The sequence below is a fragment of the Tachypleus tridentatus genome, chromosome 7, assembly GCF_004210375.1.
Source record: "Tachypleus tridentatus isolate NWPU-2018 chromosome 7, ASM421037v1, whole genome shotgun sequence".
Classification (NCBI taxonomy): domain Eukaryota; kingdom Metazoa; phylum Arthropoda; class Merostomata; order Xiphosura; family Limulidae; genus Tachypleus; species Tachypleus tridentatus.
The window spans coordinates 159,895,777-159,920,047 of record NC_134831.1 but is presented as its reverse complement, the minus strand read 5'-3'; the positions used below and the strand labels follow the sequence as shown (position 1 = coordinate 159,920,047).

General features: G+C 33.2%; 1 protein-coding gene across 1 annotated transcript in view; it reads right to left on the bottom strand.

Annotated features, from left to right (window-relative positions):
- Positions 1–23,803, bottom strand: part of LOC143257020 (14-3-3 protein zeta-like) — a 29,069-nt gene extending 5,266 nt beyond the window's left edge. The window contains exons 1-4 of the mRNA XM_076515070.1: positions 23,668–23,803; positions 23,119–23,429; positions 16,719–16,842; positions 4,766–4,929 (exon numbers count right to left, since the gene is read on the bottom strand). Coding sequence (XP_076371185.1) covers positions 4,766–4,929; positions 16,719–16,842; positions 23,119–23,412 — 582 coding nt within the window. The 5' untranslated portion in view covers positions 23,413–23,429; positions 23,668–23,803. The remainder of the gene's footprint in view (positions 1–4,765; positions 4,930–16,718; positions 16,843–23,118; positions 23,430–23,667) is intronic.
- Between the last annotated feature and the right edge of the window lie 468 nt (positions 23,804–24,271).

Below are 24,271 nucleotides of genomic sequence, written 5' to 3'. Positions count from 1 at the left end.
TTGTTCAGTAATGGCATGAACCTTTATACCGAAAAGTGTGACACTCAAAACACAACCCTGAAGGACTCCAAGTTCCTGTAGAAAAGAATGGAAAAGTGTTGAAGACTTGGAATCCCCTGTCCATTAAAAAATTTTTAATAAAAATGGGCAAATGGCCATGTAACCCATATACAGGGAGGTCTTGCAAAATGCCATACCTCCATGTTGTATTGTAAGCCTTCTCAGTGTAAAAGAATATTAATACAAGATGTTGTTGTTTGAAAAAGGCTTCTCTAATTGATGTTTAAAGTTGAATTAGGTGGTCCGTGGTGGAGTTCTGTCATCAGAACCCACACTGGGTGGGCGAGAGGAGGTTGTTTGATTCGAGGAACCAAATAAGACCAGCATTAACCATCTTCTCCAAGGTCTTACAGAGACAGCTCATCAAAGCAATTGGACGGTAGTTTGAAGGAATCTTGGGATCTTTGCCAGGCTTAGAGAAAGGTAAGATAATAGCCTGGTGCCAGGCATCAGGAAAAACATTCTTCTGCCAGATCCAGTTAAAGACAATTAGAAGAACATCAAGAGAAGCAGAAGGGAGATAGCGTAGCATGTCATAGTATTGCCAGACCGATGAAGGGCCATTTTCAGTTCCACAAGTATAAAGGGACAATTATAGTCAAAGAGACAGCCAGTTCAAAAGGAAAGAGGTGAACGCTCTGCCTGAGTCTTGATGGCCAAGAAAGTGGAGGAACAAGCAGAAGTGCTAGATACCCGACAAAAGCTTTCACCTAGAGTATCGTCAATGCTCCGGACATCAGCTACCTCTTGGCCATCAGAGAGTAAGATCGAGAGGGGGACAGAATTGTAGTGCCCACTGACCTATCGAATCCTGTCACATATGACCTTGGAACTGGTGGTAGAAGATATGCTAGTTGTGAAATTAATTCAAGATTCCTTCTGGCTTTGACGTCTTACCCACCTAGCATGTGCACGGGCACGTTGGAAGGCGATGTGGTTTGAAAGTGTGGGATATCTACGAAAAGTATCCCAGGCCAGTTTTTGAGCCCTCCATGCCAAGTGGTAAGCAGAATTCCACCACAGACGAGGATATTGTGGAAAACATGTCGAGGTTTTAGGAATATACTGAGCAGCTGCTTGTATGATACAGTCAGTTACTGCTGCCACACAGTTGTCAATTGATGGCTGATTCATGATGGTAGGATCAAGTTCTGCGAGAGCAGTGAAAATGGATTAGTCTGCCTGATCCAGCTTCCACCGGGGCATGCGGGTAGGATGGCATCGACCACGGCCAGTCTCTCTCAAAAGTATAGGAAAATGATCACTGCCTGGTGGATTATTGTCAACCCTCCATGAAAAATGGGAGAATAATGAAGGGGAGCAAACTGAGAGATCAATAGCAGTAAAGGACTGACTAGGTGCATGAAAATAAGTGAAAGAACCAGTACTGAAAAGAGAAAGATTGTGATCAGAGAGCATACGCTCTACAGAGCGACCCCTCCTATCAATAACAGCACTTCCCCAGATGGGATGATGTCCATTAAAGTCCCCCAGGATTAGAAAAGGAGACAGCAACTGTTCAATGAGAGCATCAAGGTCTGATTGATCATATGTCTCTCCAGGGGACAAGTAGAGAGAACAAACAGTGATGGTATGACCCAAGGAAACACGGATGGCTACAGCCTCCAAGGGTGTGTTAAGTGACAAAGACAGGGTGGGCACATGCTGATCAACCAATAGTGCCACCCCTCCATGTACTCACACAGCCTGTCATTTCTGTACAGAGTAAACTGCTGAATGGTGACTGTATCAGCAGGTTTTAGAAATGTTTCTTGTTAGGAAAGACATACAGGATGGTAGGAAGCAATCAGTGTTTTGATATCATCCAGATTAGAACGTGAACCTCGACAGTTCCATTGTATCAAGGTGGCCATTTTTAACGACGGGTAGGCGAAGTGGCTGGAGAACCCTTCTGTTTACAACCACGTCATTTTTCCTTAGTGTCCTTAGTCGAAGGAGGTCTATCGACCTCCATCGATCCTGCCCTGGGTTGATTGGACAGGTCTTTGTTATTGGATGGGGATTCCAGTGACTGAGGATGCAAATGAATGATTGTTTTGCATCTTGGGGTGGGAGAAAAAGATGTATCAAAAGAAATGCCTGTATTTCAAACTGAAGAATGTGGATCTTGAGGTTTGTTGGAATGTATGGGAGGAACAGAGATGGGCGTGAAAGTCGATTCATTGGTTTTGAAAACGATTCTCTTGGAGGTACAGAGAGACTTGTCTGGACTCCCACTGTAGTTGTGGAATGAAGTGCAGCAGCATATGTCTGAGATGGAGTGGCAGACAGCAATTTTCGAGCCTCAGGATAACTAATGTTATGTGTCGTTTTCATACGCTGCACCTCTTTTTCCTCCAACCATTTTGGGCAAGAACGAAAGTAGGAAGGGTGAGACCCATTGCAGTTGACACAATGTGGGTCTGTGTCACGCTCATAAGCATCGTGGTCCTTGCCACCACAACGAGCACATGTCAGGGAACCACGACATGATGTCTTAGAGTGGCCGAACCTCTGTCATTGGAAACATTGGACGATTTGGAATGTGCGGCCGAACCCTGCAAATTAGATAACCTGCCTTGATGGTGGCAGGTGTAAGTGGTGATGTAAATGTCAAAACGAGGTTATTTGTCGGCAGTGTTAACTCCATCTTTGCAAGTGGAGATGCGCCTCACTGCAGAAACTCCTTGAATGGAGACATGAGCGAGAATTTCTGACTCGAGGATGTTCTTCAAATCCTTCTCAACAATAATTCCTCGTGATGAATTCAAGGTAGCATGAGGTGTAACCTCAATAGGTATATCCCCAATTGCCTTTGAGTTCAAGAGGAGTTCACTGTGTGGAGTTGTGGATGTTTCAACCAATATGACTCCAGATCGAAGCTTCTTTATGGACTTTAGAGAGCCAGCAAGACCCTCTAGTCCCTTCTGAATAAAAAAGAAGGACATTTGCCCTAAAGGTTTTTCTGAAAGAGAATGTAATATAAGAAAATGAGATACGTGTGTTACAGTTGTTGAAGACTGCTGCTCAGAGTCTTCAAGACATGGTCGTTTACCTATTGACTGTTTTTTTACTATTTTATTTAATTTGTTTGAAGGAGGATCCATAGGAAAAAGGAAAATTTCGATACCCACTGACCTCACCCACCATGGAGTCCTACGAGGGGATGCACTACAATGTCATTGCAGCAATACCAGGGTTTCATCAGCACTATACCCAAACACCAGCATCAGACACAATGTCCACAACACCCTTTGAGAACTTCCAACACTGGTACTTGGTTGACTCTAGCCCAAGTGGACCAGCCGATTGACCCAAGGGGGGCCACCCAAAAGCCGCCCGTCTACAGGAATTCAAGGCCAAAGTGGTGTGTTAGGGTTGGATCCCTCAACCACCAGGATCCTCTCCTCCCATTCACGGGTCACCAAGCACGGCAAACATGTGGGTGGATGTTTAGATCCCAGAGGAGGTAGACTGAAAGAACAGAACCTTCCCTGGGAGGTCCCCTCACCACGTACAGGAATCCACACTGAGGGGTCCTACAATTGTAATTTAATTGTAAAGTAAATTCCTTTAATATGCCTATTGGGAAAGATACAATTTGAGAATGTATGAAGCAAAATAAATTTGTTATTTGTAAACTTTATATTATCAGTATTTGAAATTGGTGGTATAAAAAACAAAACAGAATTCAAATTTTTTTGTTTAACATTAAAGCTACGAAAATGATAAAAATAACACCTGGTGACTTGTATTGTTTTCTTACCTACACAGATGGTAAATTTCTAAAATTTTAAATATTTATCAGAAAAGCCTATTGTATTAACACACTTTCAAATCAACATGGGCTTGTATACAGTTGTCATGTAATGACTTTTATTTTATTACAAAATAAATTTCAGGTGCAAAAATTTTCAATGGTTTATAAATGCAAAGCTAGAAGTGGCCAAAGTAATCTCGAATGGAGGTACAGTTACAAATAATGTGATGTTTTTAAGAGTATTTTTTGTGTATCAAGTTTTTTTTTATATTAAAAACATAAAAGACAGAGATAGATAGTGTGGTTTGTTGTTTAAAGACTGAAATAATAAAATGGAACCAAGATACTTTCTCTAAGTTTGTGAACAAAGAAACTGGCATTCATAGTAGTACACCAACCTGACTTGTGTAATTATGTTATTTTACACAAAATTTTGTCAGTCTTTTTACATACGTGATCATGTACAATTTGATAAATAAGTCCGAGAATCTCATAAAGGAATCCTACAATACAACACCATTTCATGATACACGTTCATATATTACAAATCAGATTGAACAAATGAAATTATTTTGCATTTAAGTATCTAATCTGTTGCAACTTTTACTATGGCAGGTTTAACTACATATAGCCCTATTTATTTATTTTACAGAAGATATAGCAATGTACAGGATATAAGTAATGAATGACTTTCTTTTTTAGTCGTTTTCCAATCCTGATATATTCATGCAGTCAGCAAACTGAATATATTAATTAATATCAAACTACACTGGTTCAATCATGCCATTAAGAATTTCATAATAAAGCACTAAAAAGTTTAGTGCCACGCTTAGACTAAAAGGATCTGTTGGCTACAATATCTAAAGCTTCCCGGTAAAATGTTTGTGACTCTTCAATCACAACTAGAGATCAAGAAAGAATGAACATTTTTTAGAATATTTTTACCTGTTTTGCCAACTGACAAGCCTTGTCAGGAGAGTTCAGTATTTCATAATAAAATACAGAGAAATTCAATGCTAAGCCCAACCGAATAGGATGTGTTGGTTGCATTTTTGTTTTACTGATATCAAATGCTTCTTGGTAGGCTTTCTGAGACTCATCTACAACATCTGCAAGTTAAAAAAAAAAGCGTAATTAGTTCAGTTCCCAATCTGTTAAGTAACAGAAAATTTTGACACATACAAAAAATCTTTGCACCATAAAACTATACTAACATGGAACAAGCTCACACTTCAGATCCAAACAAACATGTGAACTGTATTTATGTGAAAACTCAATGAAAAATAGCAACAGAGATAATATTATCAGATGTTATAAAAGTTACCACAGCATTCAGTTCTGTATTTTATTCTCTACATTTGCTGAATGTCACAGAATGCATTATGAAAGACATTATACAGAAAGTAAACAATACACAAGTGTTGTATGCATTTTTATGAAGATACACATCTTATCTGGAGCAACAATCCACAAGAAGAAGATATTAAAGAACACAGCTTCAATTTATCTTAGGTAGATTAAAACCTAGATATTTTTTTAGTTATGTACGGGTTACTGTATTTCCTGGCATCAAAGATGCACTCCCATTTTGATTAGCTAAAGTTTGAAGAAAAAGATAAGAATAAGGTTGCAGCACTTCCACCAATTTTACCAAGATATTTCATGGAGTGTTTAGTTATATGCTTATCATATCTACCTTTGGAAATGCATACCTTATATTACCACTGGAATATTTGTATTATTACCAGTAATAACATCATTCTAAGCCTATTCTATTTTTTGTATAAGCCATAATATGGGCTGTGTTAAAAAAATTTGTTTCAACTGAACTGTTACAGAGAACTCCTACTGAAAACAGGTTTCTATTTGAAATTGTTACACAACTGAACGGAACCAAAATAAACTTATGATATTTTGCAAATAGCTGCACTTACTGGATAGTGTTTTTGCAATTTTACTTTTCATATGTTCTTATAATGTTGTCTTAATATGAAGATCATTTGAGAAGAGTAAAAATGTCATTATTTGATGGAAAACAGGCAAATTAGACCATTGGCCAGTTTACCTTAGCTTTCTGCAGAAACACCAGTGAATTTTGTGATCATTTACAATTATTTTGTTTATTTATTTGTTATTTGATACCAAGTAACTTATAAATTTAATTTTGAGTCATATAGAGGGACTAAGATTACTGTCAAGTATCGAAACACTTCCTCCAGGCTTAGGTTTAACCCTATGAGGAACATGACCTTCAGCCTGGAAGATGCAGGGTAAATTTTTGAGATTTATTTTGGGGGAAAAAATAGCATCTTTGACACCAGAAAGTATGGTATTTAATATTTGAAAAAAAATTTAAATTACCTTCTCTATTTCAGACTGAAATATGCACCTTATATTTGAATTATAAAAATTTACAGGAACGTAAGATACATTATTCTATGCAACATGTATTTCATAGTACATTGTTAATAAGCCAAAACACTTAAAAATTCTGTTCATAAAACAGGTCTAGAAATGTATGTGAAGATCAACTATACAATTTGAGGTGCCTTACTAAAGTTTTTAAGTTAATTAAATCCCTGAGTCATATACTGCTTTGCAAACTACAAACTGTTCAGATGTCACGTTTAAAGGTTTCTTTATCATATGGCAACAGAGCAACAAAACCATACTTAGGTACGGTTAGCAACAGAAACGTGTCACATATTCCACACCACTTCTACAATTACCAAGCCAATATCAACTATATTGATATATATATAAAGAAACAACTATATGATATACAGCTGAAAGCAGCAGAAGAATGTATATCAGACTTTCAGAACGATAATTAGAAAACCAATTGTAAATTCTGTTATTACAAGGTTAACACTACAGGCATGTACAAGACCAAAATCCAGTCTTTGTGAGCATTGATAAAATGGTACTTTCACTAAATGGACAACCATTCTTCATTCAAATCTCTCAGGAATAAGTCGTCTTTCCAATGACCTTGAGAAGTACAGAACTGTGTAGAAGCAAATCCCTGATGGTCTCATAAACATGGTCAAACAAATATTTGATCCTAAGTACACAGGAAAGTCTTTCCTTAGAAGATGATGTTGACACAGCATCCTATTCATGAAAAATTGTAGAAGCTTGTGTGGGAGAATAGAACTTTGTTAGTGTGTGTGTTTTCTTATAGCAAAGCCATATCAGACTATCTGCTGAGTCCATAACTTTGTTAGTAACACAATTTTCCAAACAAATTTTTCTTCTGGATTTCGTAGAATAAATCAATTAACACTCCTACAAAAAGTGGCGCCTAATAGGCCCCAGAGCAACTTGAAAGGTTATTAATATTAGGCTAAAAATTTTGTATTTAAATGAAATTGCCATTTAAATCCATTAATGAATGGATTAACGAGATTCCCACTGTCCCTATCTACTATCTAGCAAAACCACAGCCAGGGGAACGGGCTTGGAGAAATCAGGACTAGAAACGTCTTTTCGTAGGAGTGTTAAAAAAGATGATTTAAGTATGAAATTAAAATTTGCCAGATAAATAATACCCCCCACCTTTTTGTAAGATCTTCATACTGATTCTTTTTCGGCTAAAGAACCAGTACAGATTTATCTACCTAATACACAACTCTTCTACCAATGTAGAAGTTATGTCTGACATTAATGACAGAAAAGAAAAGTAATGACCAACTTGGTTGGTACAGAGATGAACTCTGGTCAAATGCAAAATTATGAATTATCATTTTATGTTAATATATCTATGTTAAAAGTGAAATGGCTATTTTGGAAACTGACAGATCAGTTACTATAATCTTTGACATCTTTTCATTAAAAACATTAAGAGGTAACATATTTTTTTAAAAAAATCAAGTATTAAATACTTATCTCTGTTCAAACTCCCAATGAGTTTTCAATTATCCACATCATAATGATTAATTTGTCTCAAGTGCCACTAATTATTACAAACTTTCTCTTCTTACAAGAAGGTTCAAAAGTTTAATCACAATTGTGGGTGATATACCAGTTTCTTTAAATTACTAATAATTTTGTATCAGTGGTCATTTTTCAAAAAATAGTTAGTATTTTATATTAAGTATCCCTATATCTCAATTTGTGGCATCAGACACTATCATCACACTGACATAACTTTCACCAATTTTCCATATTTTATGATTGATGTATGTCATGAGATATGCACAAAGCTAGAAGTTTAGATTTCTTGATCATATAGTTTCCAAGATAAGGGTTATCCAAATTTGACCTGATTCCATCAAGTGGAAACATCAGCTGGACAAACTTAGTGTTCTATTGCACTTAGGAAGGATAAAATTGTATCACTTTGAAGATCATTTAAAAGTCAATATTTTTTACTCCCAGATAAATTAACAAACAGTTAAATTAACAGCAGTTCGTAGGCCATATTATTGACAACATTCTCTGTGAACCAGTCCTGTAGAGCATGGTTTTTCAAACCATGATTCGAGGAGCCATTTGGCTCTGCCATAGTTATCAGAGGCTGGCTCCACAAGGAAATTTTAGAATGTTGATAACTTTTCCTAAAATAAAAAAAATTGAACCAGGATACGCTGTAAAAAAAGTAAAATATATCTTTAACATAACATGTTTATTGTGTATTGAGCCTTTTAGTATTTTATTCTGCCTAACACAAGGCAATTTTATTTAGCTTAAGGGAAGTTTTCTTGGTGAAAGTGTTAGTACAATCTTAATTAACTTTGACAGTGGCACCACTGGTCGGTAGTAGATATGGCACCATCTCTAGATTGCATGCATCACTGGAGATACAAGATAGCCTAGTAATTTTTGTATGAAACATCAGTCAACACTGGGTAGTGATGCATTTTTAAAAGCCAGATCTGCATTAGCAAACAAAATCAAACATGATGTCATAGCTGAAATTGTCCAAATTTGAAACAGTGTGATGCAATTAGATGTAGTATCAATTGTTTCAATTTCAAAGTATATTTATATGAAGTATAATTGTATTTATGACAATTATAATTGGTAATTTTTAGGTTAGGTTAGATTTGTTGTAGTTTAATTAGACACACATCAGATCTGGCTTAAAAATTTCAATTAAAAAACAACAAACAATTGTAAAAATAATAGGCTACCTCTTTCCTACAGGAAAATATATTCTTCTAGTGGTCTAAATTTTTTTTCCACAAATCTTTATTTCTGATTTCGTTATGGCGACTCTGATCTCAGGTCAGCATATCGTTGTATGATGATAAAACCCAAGTGCTTGAATGAGTTTTCATTAAGAAGCTAATTTGTGTCTGTGAAAATACTTTTGAAGTGTCAAAGATACAAGAATATGTTTTTAGACAAATTAATAATTAGTTGTCACCCTTATAATGGATAAGTGGTTGAATATCAGTAATGAATCTGATACAAATAAAAATCTTCCTAGGCCTAATACTAATTCATCGGCATTATTGTGTGCAAGCACTTCAACGCAGGATGATGCAAGAAGTATCGAAACAAGAAAGAAAAAAAGTATGATGAAAGTTTTATTGAATATGGTTTTACATGGACAGGTAATGAAGATGGACCTAGTGTGTTGAATATGGAACAGTGTTGAGTAACAGTAGTTTGCATCCATCAAAGTTAAAATAGTATTTAGAAACCAAACACTCTCAATTAAAAAAAATCCAATTTTCAAGTACTTCAAGAGAAAGTGTTTGTAATTAAATGCAAGGAAAGCTACATTGTATTCATTTGTCTATTACAGAGATGCCAACCATTACGATTTTGGTGTATACATTACGACTATATGCTCATACAGACAAATATTACGACTTGTTGCAACTCCCAAATTATTATATATTACATAGGCCTATACAATAAAGTGATAAATTGTTCCCCTCGGGCTTGAAAGGAGTGAAAAGAAAATTTCTAATGAGATACAAATAAATTTTGATAATAAATAAACGACCTAGTCCAAATAGCTACTTGCGATAATCATGTTTGCGCTTGAAATAATAAAAAATATTTGTATCATCGACGTCTACCAATAGTTTGAGTGCGGTGCTTCTCCATACTGGGTACGTGGGGGAATCCATAGTTACGTCATCAGTGGTTTTCAGCCAATCAGCGCTTGCATAGATGGGTATTTCTCGTTTTCTAAGTGGCATAGAAAGACCAATGCAATCGTTCACAAGATGGAAAAAAAGAGGCCTAGTTCACCAGATTGTCTCATTTCTGGCAAATCTAAAAGGACTAAAACTGTGAAAGGGCTCTGTAAACAATCATTACACTCAGTAATTTGAAATAGTTGGCATCTTTGCTATTAGGACAATAAAGGTGCTCTTATTGCTTCATATCTTGTTAGTTACTGTATTGAAAAAAGCAGATGAAACTCATACAATTTCAGAAGATTTGATAAAAGCATGTGCAAAAGATTTGGTAGAGCGCACGATTGATGAGAAATTTCTTAAAAACATTAACTCTGTGCTACTTTCTGACAACATGGTTTCTCAAAGAATCAAGGATATGTCAGCAAATTGATTAACGGATTGATTAATTGATGATCAATTAATGATAATTAATTAATTAAGTCCAAATTTTTTGCTTCAGATGGATGAATCAACAGATGTCACAGATTATATGATATTGCTTGTGTTAGTTTGCTATATTCATGAAACTAGTTTTGAAAAAGACATGCTAATTTGCAAACCTTTGCCTGCTCAAACAACAGGTGAAGAAATATTTAAACTGACTGATTTATTTATGAAAGAACAATAGCAGCTTTGCTTAAGTATATGCACTGATGGGGCTGCAGCTATGGTTGGAAAATTTGCAGGGGCAGTGGCATGCATAAAAAAGAAAAATCTGAACATTGAGAGTATTCACTGCTGTTTTCTTCATCGTGCACTTGCAATGAAATGAATGCCAGAAGACTTTAGAGGTATTTATAAAATCAAGACCACTCAACATGAAGATCTTCAGTTTACTCTGTGTAAAGTCCAATGGCTTTCCTCAAGGAAAAGTGCTTGCTTGGTTTTACAAACTTATTATCTGAATGTCATTTTGAACTTGCATACAAATTAAGGGAAAAATGCTGGATGCAGAAAGTGGCTTACTTTTTTAGATGCATTTGCCTATCTAAATGAAGTAAATGCTGGAACGCAGGGTATCGGGGTTATGTACTTCAAAGCTCAGAGTAAAATGGAAATACCTCAATGTAAGCTAAAACTTTGTGGTGAATGTATACTTATGGAAGAACTTGATTGCTTCGAAAATCTTAGTGTTTTTTTTTTTACTTATGAATGAAACTTCCTTAAGTTTCAGTCTTGCAACACATATCTGATTTGCGTACAACTACTGGGAAGTACTTCTCTCCTCACTTAGAAAAATTACTGTGGATTCAAAATCCCTTTGTTGACACAGCAACTACAATGACTTGCCTTTGAAAGAAAAAGAAGAGCTTATACAAATTTTAATTGATTACACCCTAGAAACAAAATTTCAGCAGGAAGAAATTACACAATTTTAGATTCAAATGGTCAGGGAATAAGTAATAAATGACTGAGCATTGACAATTTTGATGCATTTTCCAACAACATATCTTTGTTAGCAAACATTTTCACTGTATACAGCTACAAAGACCAAATTCAGAAACAGACTAAATACTGAATATGACTTACACTCAAAGGTAACAACCATAACTCCAAATACTAAATTACTTTGTGAACAAAAGCAAGTGCATCCAAGCCACTAATAAATAAGTACACTGTACTTTTACTGATATAAATTTTTGAACAAGTAAAAATAATTTTTTTTCTTTAAATATTGATATTTTTAATAAATTTATATCCTAAAAGCTTAAAGTAAATTTTATCTGGTGCTAGTAACCAATTGTTTCTGTTTTTAGTGCATTTTTTACGGCTCCAGAATGTTTTTTTCTTTCTGATGTGAAGCTCCACAGGTCTGAAAAGTTTGGGAATCCCTGCTGTACAGCATTGGTGACAACAGTAACCTCTTTCTGTATCAAATTCAGCCTAGATGTAGCATTTCCTAGTGTAAAATTCTAAAGTGTTCTCCTTAACTGAAGCCTTCTAAGCTTCATCAACCATATTCAGTGCTAAAAGGACCTTGTGCCCAACACCAGCTCTCATCATGTTAGCTGGGATATGACAGATATAGCAGTGATATAGATGCTATTTAAGTATATCAACCATATTTATAAATTTAGATACATATCTTATTACATTTGGGAAATTTTTATGAAATACAATGAATATATCCATTTCCTCTTCTGTGCTGACTGCAGTGTTGATAAATAACGTTCCAAGTTACAGTTTCAACCATTACTAATGTTTTAACTAATTTTATGGTTTTATTGGTTCTTATGTCATTGCGATCACTGGTATAGTAATACATTTGATGCACAAAAAACAAAAAAACACAGTGGCAGCCAATTAACTGTTTCCTTTAAAGCTAAAGTAACTAAATACCCAGTAATTGTGAAGTTACATAGGATTGAGATAGTGAAACATACAATATACTTAATAAAGCTTTACAAAATGCATTTAACTACACAGAAAAAAAATACTGGCCACTAGAACAGAATGTCCTTATACTACTATAATTCACCCAGCTTTCACTAATAGCAATGTAACAATTATGTAGCTAGACTTTGGACAAATTAATAATTTAGCTTCTGTACAGGATATCCTGTTCATCTTACCAATTATAAAAATTATTCAGCTATGTAAAGTTGATTAGTAATCAATGTTGAAATTCAGTGAGAGAAGAGTGGGCTCTTTGATGGATTTCACAAAAGCATTGATATATCCATAAATAAAAGAAGATATGAGATGTTAGTTTTAAATTCTAAATATGTATATATTGTTTGTGTTTTCACTAGTTGGAAATTGCAGAAGTTTAAATTTAATGAGGCATAATTTTGAGACCGAGATGTCATGTCTCAGATGTGTCATGCAACACATAACAATGACAAATGATAACTTTGTATTTTAGATTAATAATTTAAATTTCCTTTTACAGTAAAATTAATTGTAAATTACATTTTCATGCCAATTTTACTGCCATATCCATATTGTTAAAAATATCCACCTCTTTCTCAGATTTTTTAATTATTTCATAACGAAATTCACACACTTGATAACAAAACATTCAACTGATACACCTGATACCACATAATGACTTGTTTGCAAAGCCTTTGAATGCTTGCCCTTTATACAGTTCCTTTCACTCTATCACATCCCCCCACTTCTCTTTTGTTATTCATCCAAAATTCTAATATTAAGCAACATACCTACATGTCAGGAAATTGGAGTAACCTTTATTTATTTGGAAGCAATGGATTGTTGGAGTACTATGTTTTTTCTCTACAGTTAATCATTTTCTCTTTGGATGTCTACTTTCTTTCAATAACAGATAAATGGGTGGATGAAAGTTTGTAGATTATTTGAATGGAATAAATGCTGCATCTTGAAGAGTCAAGTTATAAAAGTCCCACTAAAATATACCAAACTTTGGAACTTCTGATGGTAATACATTCTTTTGATTATGGAGGAACTGAGACTACACCTTTGAAATAAAATTGTGCTGCATATCAGTACTATAAATTCATGGTTTCAAGTTAATGCGTTACTTACATTGAAATGGATCTGGTTTGGGTTGAGAAAATTTTATGTAGAGGAGTGAACAACATTTCGACCTTCTTTGGCCATTGTCAGGTTCACAAAGAAAGAAAGAGGTAACTGACTGATAGCTGACCACATGTTTGAAGGGGGTTGTGTAATTGAGTATAGGAATGTAGAGGGGATGCATAGATGTTTGATTATATTTATTATACATATATATTTCTCTATAAGTGGGTTTTCTCGTCATCACTGATTAAAAATAGTTTATGTTTCTGTTTCATGAGCAGTCAATGAGAGAAATTATTTTCTCCGGGCAAGAGTCTACTCACTTCCTCATTTAGGTCACCTGTTGTTTTTTTTGACATGGTTTTCCCATCTTAAGGATTTAGTGTTTAAATAATTCCAAGTTCTCTAACCAGCTTCTTTGCCTTTGGGGCCCTTAACTTTGTTACAGTTTTATCTTCTTGATGCTACAGGTGTCTGAGAGGCCAATCAACACCTGAGGTTGTTGTTTTTTTTTGTTTACAAAGGATTCAAACTCCTACTTTACTCAGTTAATCACTTCAGTGTCTGTATCATATTCTAGTGGTTCTTCAGCTGGGCTTTTCTTCATAGGAGTTTCTATCCCATTTGCCTTGCTCTCAAGCTTGGTGACTGGTGAGTGCTTCTTTCAGTTTTTCTCTTTCTATACTACATATTATGCCAGCCAAGAGAGAGAGAGAATAGATGATAACTGAAAGGTTAACATCCAAAAACAAAAACTTTATCTTCCTTATACCATTGGACCCACATTATTGAAACAAAATGTCAGATGCAGTATTGAATTCCTTTTTCTGGAAACTCTCCTGAAGAAGAAAATGTCTAGAACTGTATCTCAGAATGGCTGGTATGGGTTTAACACTTTTACTAATAAAGCAGAGAACAACATTTCAACCTTCTCTTGGCTGAAAGGGTGAGAATGTTTGGTCTGATGGGGATTTGAACCTGTGACCCTCAAATTACACACTCAGCTCCTTAACCATCTGGCAATGCTGGACCAAGGTGAATGGGATAACTGAGTTTGATTCAGTACACAAGTCATACTTTCAGCCAAATAAAAAGATATGAGGTTCTTATTTTATATTCTAGCTTGTCAATATTGGTAACCTGAGTTCCTAATTCATACAAAATTAGACTTAATACCTTAATATCACAAAGATGTAATTTAAACCAGTGCTGCATTCAACATACCATGTGCAATGGATGTAATATTATATATATATATTAATATTGATGTTTTAGTTAAATATATATTTAGAAAAGCATGCATCTTATATTGTTACATGTGTATTGCCAAATTCCAACCTATTGACTAAATTTGTAAAAGATTCTCAAGCATAAGAATCAGCAATGTATATTTGTACGTAAATAACAATAGTGTTGCCTTAGCTGAAATTTATAGAAAATCTTCTCTGAAGCTTATAAAAGGTAAACAACACAATATGGGGAGACAGTATAATATTGTTGGTATAGTATAAACCTGTGTGTTTTCTTATAGCAAAGCCACATTGGGCTACCTGCTGGGTATAAACCTCAAGCAAAAACTGTGAATAATGGTTATTAATCTGGAAACTACAGATATTTGACCAGGAATGTTTAAAGATTCTGAACAAGACAAACTGTTTAACCTCAGCAGATTACCATCAGACATGATCATTTCCATGAAAACATAGATAACTTCAGTGATACAAAACTCAGTTGTGATCAATGAAGAGATAGCTAGCTACCAGTTGTGTGAACTTTACTGATATCAACTCAAAATTAATTTGCTCTTAGTGAACTACCAATAAAATATTCAGTTCCAGACCAGATAGAAGACTCAACAATGTTTGTAAACCTTTTGTCTATAAATTGTCATTTGTGATGAATATTTGTAATAACCATTATTATAAATTGTATTATTGTTAAGTTTATTAAAACATATTTGTATCAAGAAAGAATACTGTGTGTATTAACCTTGTTGACAAATATAATAAATGTGATACATTGATATTTGATTAACTTCTAATCTTAAATTACAATTTAACTCAGTTTCAGGCTATTTGAAATTGTAATATATGACAATAAATTCAAGGCTTGTCTGAGATAAATTATAATATGGAACACAAAACTCACAAAAATTGATATTCAGGCATGCTCTTTTAATATTTACTTCTGAATTAAGAAATTAACTTGTACGTTACTAAACTTTGAATTAAAAATCTACAATATTATACCAAATGTACTGACATAAATTTATAAAATAAATTTGATTGCAAGTCAAAACGTGATGACATGGTCTTTGATCTGTGACCTGTTGCAAAAGGGTTAAAACCTACTGAAATTCTTATCTTTATGAATGCAAGTCTCCAAACTATGAACAAGATAACACCCAAGTTATGTTCTCATAATCTGAATCCATTTAGTCCAGGATTGAGTTGTCAGCATAAGAGCTAAGCATGCGAAGATCCAGACATTGCTACCCCTACTATTTATCTGCCACTTTGAAACTACTGGAATACTCATTCTGAAATTTTCAGGGAATGTTAACAATGCTTGTGATCATAAATTTCATGAAATAGACAGAAATCTAGATCCAATGGCAGCTTTGAAAATAACTTTGCTAGTTTATAAGTCTTTACATGAATGTATAAAAATAAAAAAAGACTGTAATCCAACAGAACTTTAAAATAGCACAACAATATTCCTAAGTGAACTACAACAGAAAATATCATCAACTGAATGTCACCAACCAGTAGATTCAGGAGAATATTTGATGACATTCATCTTTGAAACTAATTGACACAGAGACCTGAACCTTTGACTCCAACTCAAATTTTAACCTAAATCGTGCAAGTGCATACATTTTAAGTATTTAAAATACTGCAATATTCAATATGACAATGCAATTAGTTTAGAGACCCACAGGATTCACAATTATCTGTAACTCTGAACTAGACCACAGAGTAGCTAGCTAAAAACTCTTTGGCACAAAGGAGGTTATCAGTATCTTGAACAGAATGGGATTGACTGACATCTCTGTAACACTTCCACAGTTGAAAGTGTGGTGCATATTCAGTAAAATCACACTTGGATTGCAGGGCTCTTCTAATCTGCAGTTTGAAATCTCTAGAAAATTTTTGTTTAAAAGGCTTTAATTTGATATAATGTAGTACATTTTGTATGCTTCTTGAAATTGGAAAACAAAACAAGTTAAAGAAAATTCACTGTTATATACCACTTACTGTTTTTCTGATCTCCACTTGCAACCTCAGCCAGGTATCTATAATAATCTCCCTTCATCTTCAGGTAAAAAACTTTGCTTTCTGCATTACTTGCTTTAGGAATCAGGAACTTGTCTAAAAGACCCTGTAGGAGTTAAGATAGATGTAATTCTTTATCAGAATTTTTAATAGATTGTTTTCACTGAAGATATGCCTGTGAATGTGCAAAGTCAGTCTGATTCACGATAATTTTCACGTTAACAATATATTTTCTTCTGGAATAATGATTTTCACTAGAATATATGCATATTGTAACACAGAAAATTATAAATTTTAAGAGACTTAGACTGATGTAACCGTCTTAGTTTACTTTGTACCACATCTAACTACAGTGAAAAACAAATCACCCAGTGGGGCATGAACAGTTTAGGACAATGGTTCCCAACTTTTTTATGCCCCACACCACTAAATATGTTCTTGCACCCCTCACAGTAATTATTCATTTTAGAATAAAGGTGAAGGTGGCCAAAACAAATGTTATCTTGCACCCCTGGTTAGGAACCACTGGTTTCAGGTTGCATCATGTCCACGAGTTCTAACAAGAAGTATCACAAAAATGTTTATTTAACTATTCAATGTTAAAAAAAAGAACTTAAAAGCTTTTAAGTTTTATATTTAAGCTACTTTCATTAAATATATATATATTAATAAATAAATATACCTAAAAATAAAAAATTTACCACTTATCCTTACTTGTAGGTCTATTTGGACTTGAAAATGTACTCTTAGTGTACTTTAAAATTACCTTTTCACACTAATTTAACAATAAAAAAATATGCATTTCAAAACATACAGAATAATTCAAGCTGCAAAATGGGATGTGAAGCTTGTATGGTGGGTGTAATGAAGTTATCAAAATCTTAGAAAATAACAAAGGTAGGAGGTTTCTTATTTTAAATTCTGGTCTGCCAACATCTATAATTTGTGGACATTCTCAAACCCACATAACAGAAGAAAGAAAATTATAAAAGAAGAATTCAGAACAGAGGCATCATGTGTCAGGGAAGAGATGAGTGACAGTTTATCAAAATATTTCTTTATTTTCAAATTAAGAAAATAAAATATATAATATTTGCATATGCATTACAAACCATATTTTGATGCCAGTTTTACTGCTGGACAATTAAAATAACTTAATTTTGAACATAACTCCATGAAAATCCTGACATCCATACTTTGACCTGCACCTGTGTACGTACAAAATAAAACTGCTTCAATGGTTAAATCAGTAATTTCCCTTGAAGCACAGAGATGATTACATTTTTGCTTTAATATATATGACACTGTAATATATACTTAATGTATTGCTACCCAAAAGGAAGAGTTTTTGAAATGCATTAAATCATACAGTCCTAACAGAAATAACTTTAAACACTGCATTCTGCAGAAAAAAAGACAGAGGTGGCCAGTACTTGAGCAGTAATGATTAGAAGGACACATTGTCTCATTTCAAAACAAAACTATGTTAAAATTATATTCAGATAGGGAAAAATAACCTAATGGTGCTTAAAGGGCATAAAACTTTAGTTTTTGTTATCAAGGTGACCTTATCAAATCGTGTTTTTATTAATACATTATCAAAATAATGGAAAACTTTTTCTTTAGTTTACTAGGACATTAGTACATCTCTTCACCAGAAAAGCTTCCTAAACAACTTTCAACTAAACAAAGTTCCTATTCCTCTGCTGATAAATTACAGATCTTGACAATTTAAACATTAAAACAAAAAAGTAATAAATCCTATTCAGTGTTGTTGCATCTCGTATTTGCCCCAAAATGCTAAAATTGCATGCTTTAACACAAGTGACTTTTACAAAAGTTTAGTCCCTAGTTTTCAGACTGACAAACAGCTTTGTTAGATGAAAGGTGTGAAAAAATGGACAACTGATGAAACTATTAAGAGCAAGCAAGCAGCAGTAACACAGGATATACATTTATGATTTGCAACATTGTATATAATCACTCATTACATTATAATGAAATTACTTAATACTTTTATATGGTCATATATTTTCTTAATTTCTAAGTATTTTGTGATAATAAAAGTAGGTTATATAATTATGGGATTTAAGTTGCATGTTGACAAATGTACATGTTCATATTTCTATCTATGAATAAGCATAGTTACTACACATCTCGTAGCATATAAAAAATAAAATTTGAATACAGAAATCCCATTAAGAACTCACAACAAATCAGTTTAGTAAAATGTAGTCACTGTAACTAGTTATGGTGAGGGTTTTAATATAACACACTTCTAAAATAGTTCTCTTTATGTAACATTTATACACCTTACACTTCTCAGCACTTTACTATTTACTGATTTTATCACAGTATGTCTGTACGATACTTATTACCATTTGCTTTAATGGAAATTTCAGTTGTAGGGAAACCTAATTAATGTGGATGTTGAAAATACAGACGAGTTTTTGTACAGGCAAATCTTTACAATAAGGAATTTAATCAATGATACTCTATATATATCTGTGTCATGAATGTGAACAGTTATTTCTCGAAACAGGTATGCATTACCTACAAGTATAACTTCACGAGTCACATGAAGGTTGACTGGAAGTGAAAACAAAGTAATAATAACTGACCACAAAACAAGTGCACAAATTAGTAGGTACTGGCTGGTAACAATTTTTATGAAATGAACATTACAATAGGATTATACACATACAAAAGTCATCAAAGTAATTTACATTAGTATCAAGTTACCATGCTTCCAAATGAAGACGTGCATTGGTCAGTTAAACACAATGTCTACTGAAGGCAAGTCACTGTGCAAATCTTGATACCATCAATAATCATTTCAGTGTATAAAGATGACTTCATGGGCATGTAAATTACATGTATTCTTTAGGTAAATATTTCAATAAAAGTCATGACATTTATAGTATGCAAATATAGAGCAAGATTTTATCTTTGGCTGGGCTATAGTACTAAAAAAAAAGATGGAATTCCTATAGCTACAGCATTTGACATTGAAGCAGGGGCAGAGTTAATTAATCTAAGAAACCTTTTTTCCCTTCTCATTAGTTAAATTTTTGTATGCCACTAATACTAAGTGTTTGGCATGTATATACCAATTTGATTTTATTACTCATCAGGATCTGTACCAGCCTACTCTCAAACTGAAATTGTTTTAGGCAGAATCAGAGTAAATTAATCTATAAGACTTTGGGCATTACCAAATACATCAGTTGAAATAATTTAACCTTCCAAGCCCAAAATTGTAATTAGGTCTTAAAAACTGGTCAACAGGTGACAAAGCTAAGTTTTGTACTTGAGAAAATAAAACAATTCAGAACCGTTCAATACCCCTCTATGCCATGGCTAATAACTTGTGTGGTAATGACAAATTTGCTGGTTGAGAAAAACTCAGACAACTGCTTAGTGTAGCAAAAGTTTGGGCACCTTTGTTGGTAAAACACACTATCTTACATAATAGAAAAGTCTAATAGGTGAAGCAGCAAGTGGCAATCAAAGACCAATCATTACAGGTAGTATAAATCCTATGCCTGTTGACCAGTGTCTCATTATTGACTCAGAAGAACCAACTAGTTCAGGGTCTGAATGAAGATGTTTACATCTTGTCTCTCTCAAAATTTACCAACAGTGAACTTGAAATCAAAAGTGATCCACCACTCAAGTCAATCAGTGTAAAGAAGCATCACATAGTTTGGACAAAACTAATTTATGTGAAGATAATATATGTTATTTGCTTAAAGCTGTTGGGAAACTCCAAATGAAATATATTCAGTTGAAACCAAACAATGATAACATCCTTCTATAGAAAGTGATTTATTGAGTAGCTAACCAATAAAGTATTCTGATTTGAAATATGTTTTAAAGTGTGGATAATTAAATGCCTACTTTACCATGCAATTTTGTTTAATTAATGAAGAGAATAATAAGCAGGTAAAACTATTTTTCACACAGGTGATTTTTCTTTAACATTTACGTATCCACTTCCACATTTGCTAAAAGGTGACTGGTGCTATCATTAGCGTCCACTACATTCAACATGACTGAATATCCAGATGTCTCAATAAATTAGGTGAAATTAGTTCATTAAAAACACACTGGAATTAAGATAGCTTCACTGGTCATTAAAACAATGTGATCTTTATCTTCTGACCCCCTCACTAAGGACTAAGTATGAAAGCTGTGGACTAAATAAACCTTTTCATTTCTGCAAACAAAACATGTGAAAAGAATAATTTGTTTCTATTTGTAATATGTATGGTTAGATTACAGTTAAAAAAAAAATTCAGTGCTTAACTAGCAAAATGCCAGAAAATTTTGTTTGTTTAGCCAGTGACCATCAAAGAACAATATACTTTTTTTTTAGTTGAACATATTGATCCAGTCTTAAACAGTCAAAATTTCATTAAAATATATTTGGCTGTGAGTGCAAAATTAAAAGACAAAAAACAAACTGATCACAACTTGAACCTGTTCTAATAGCTTGCTATGCACTTTTCTCTGCCCAAACTTAAAAATTATTAAATAAATATGTAAGGTTACTTGCACTTTATTATGTAAATTTTAAATTAAAAATGTAATTACTGTCATGAATGTAGACATAAAATCCAACAGATTTCAGGGGTTATGCAAACAGGAAAGAAGATTTAATTGTATCTTCAAATTTCTGGGTTGGAATTTTCTTCAACAATGAAGGTGAAAAAAATATCACACAACAAATTTACAAACTCTTAATGTGTGCAAGTCAAATCACCAAGGGGCTACATGTTTATTATCAGTGGATTATGGAAAAGATGATGACTGGAAACAGTATCATTTATTTTTCAGCAGATAATGTTGCTATATTATTTTAAGGTATTTGTCATGGGATGTAACGTAATTATGCAAAGTGTGTACAATAAAGCAGTATAATATTAAATGGCCTTCAAATAATCATTTCAAGACACTATTACATTTTAAGCTGACAATCAAATCACACTTGCTATTTTTACTGGTAATTCACTATTCTTCATTTATCTGGGCTATTTTTAGTAAAATTCTAGCCACCAACAAAGGGACAAATATTTCATAAAGTTTTAAACTCAACTGATTTCACCTGGTATGTTCAAAATACCAATATTCTGGCACTAATCAATTTATAAGCAAGCAGAAAAATCATGGATGTGAAATTCCCACTAAGTTAAAAAAAAAAAAGGAAAGTGAGAACTGAAAAAAAATTTTTTTGGATGAAAAACAGATTTTATTAATTAAAATTGCAAAAGAAAAATTTAAAAAATGGATTCCTTAGCCTGTGATGAAAAATAAAGTGAAACATTTCCTGGTTCAGATTACATTATGCATGCACATACACACACAAGTAATGGTAATAATTAATGTATAAAAAAGTACATTCTTTATCAAATGGTATTTTCATATTGTGAACATGTTCAATAAAACGTATATATATAAAAATTCCTCGTTTTTTTTTAAACATTTGATATCATATTAAACGGATTAAATTAAAAACATTATGCTTCCTAACATTTTGCATCATCTAAATAATGATAACCAGTTTAACTTGCAAATTTTTTTTAAATTTTTGCCAATGTAGCTGGCACATTTGCAAGTAACTAGCAACCATCTAACAACAACCAAAATTACTTTAAACCTGTGTTTAACATTATATAAAGTTGATATTAATTTTTTACACTACCTTGACATTTATTTTTTTATTGCCCTTTCTTTAATGCAACAATGGAATATGTTTCTTAGATTTCAGTGACTTATTTATTTTACTAAGGCAGTCTATGTTTTCAAATTTGGGTTGATTTTTCTTGCCATTTCCCATATTTAAGCTCTAATTTATATTCATGCAAATGTTTAACATTTAATTTTCACACTTGACCCATTGCACTACAGTCCTGATAGTGTTAATGCATAATGATGACTAAACCCATTACTAGTTTTTTAAATACTTCATTTATATTTATTGCTTTAATTTTAAATAAATTTCATATATAGTTTAACTAGGTTTTTAGCACACTTGAATTTCAGGACTTTGAAACTTAGTTCTTTCCTTACTTTAAAGCCCCTCATGTGTGTATACCTTTTGATTAGTAGTAGTTTTATACACTTACTATTACTACAAATATACTCAACTTTCTTGCATCTAATAACAACACTAGTCTATAATAGCATCCTAAAAGCTAACAGCAATTAACTTGCACATTACAAGCATTAAATAATATTAATAAACCCTTATTCTGTTATGACCTGAACAGCAAGTTCATTAGAAAAAATAAAAGTAATTTAAAACTAAATCTTACAACTACATATTAGTGTAAAAACAAACAAAAAATCAAGATAACTGACATACGATTTAAAATATTACCAAAACATCGTAACATATTTCTCTTAATTCTTTTTCAACTTTTTCACGATATTCTTTAGCCATTTGCTGCTTTTTTTCACTTCCTTCAGTTTTCTGTTCTATACTTGAAATAACCCTCCAGGAACTTCGCCTTGCCCCGACGACGTTCTTGTAAGCGACCGACAGCAAATTTCTTTCTTCATTGCTTAATTCCACACCCATTTCTGTAACTTGTTTCATTGATGCTGCCATATCATCATACCTCTCAGCCTGTTCTCCAAGTTTGGCCCTCTGCACCAATTCGTCTTTATCCATTTTGAATGTATTATATGCTGGAAATATAAAAACAGTATATAATTCAAAACTACCTTCTTAAGCTAAGCCTGGTAAATGGTTGCATAAATAACAAGGCTAAACTGGGAGAAAAAAAAATGTAGGCGTTCAACTAGAAAATTACGAGAGTCCTATAAAATAATTTTGTGATAAAAGGAAATATATTATAAAAAGTATTAGCAAATACTAAATAATGAAACACGTAATTTTAATATTTATAATAACATTAAAACTTACACAGTAACAATTTTCTTCTTCAAACGTACAAAACCGGCCAAAGAAGGTTATATTCCACAACTACGGGGATACCAAAGTAGTCACAGTGTTAATGACGTCATCAGTTGCTTAGTGACAGACGCAAGTTACGATATTTCGGGGTCATATAATTTAATGGAGTCTAAAGTTTACAGATTTATGATAAGAAGAATGGTTCACCTCGCATATAAATTATTTTAATGTACCTTTTAAACGACATAAGATACGAAACGATACTGAAATAGAGTTTCTAGTTTATGATATGATTTTTTTCAACTGATGGTAGTAACAATATAAAACATTATGAAACTTCTGGACCAAGGAAAGCCTCAAGAAAAAAAAACACGTACATACTGAGTATGAACCAAAAAGAATGACAAAAATAGCTTACATATGCAAAACATTTTTTATTCCATATCCACCTGAAGAAATTGTCTATGTTTAAAATGCCTTTTGCATTGTTCGGGTCAAGAGTCTAGTAATGTTTAATAGAAAAGCCGAAAGCTCGTGTGAGACGCAGGTTGAGGACTTGCGAAGAATAACTAAAGGATAGCAGGGAAAAATAAGAAAACACTTTTGCAGTTTC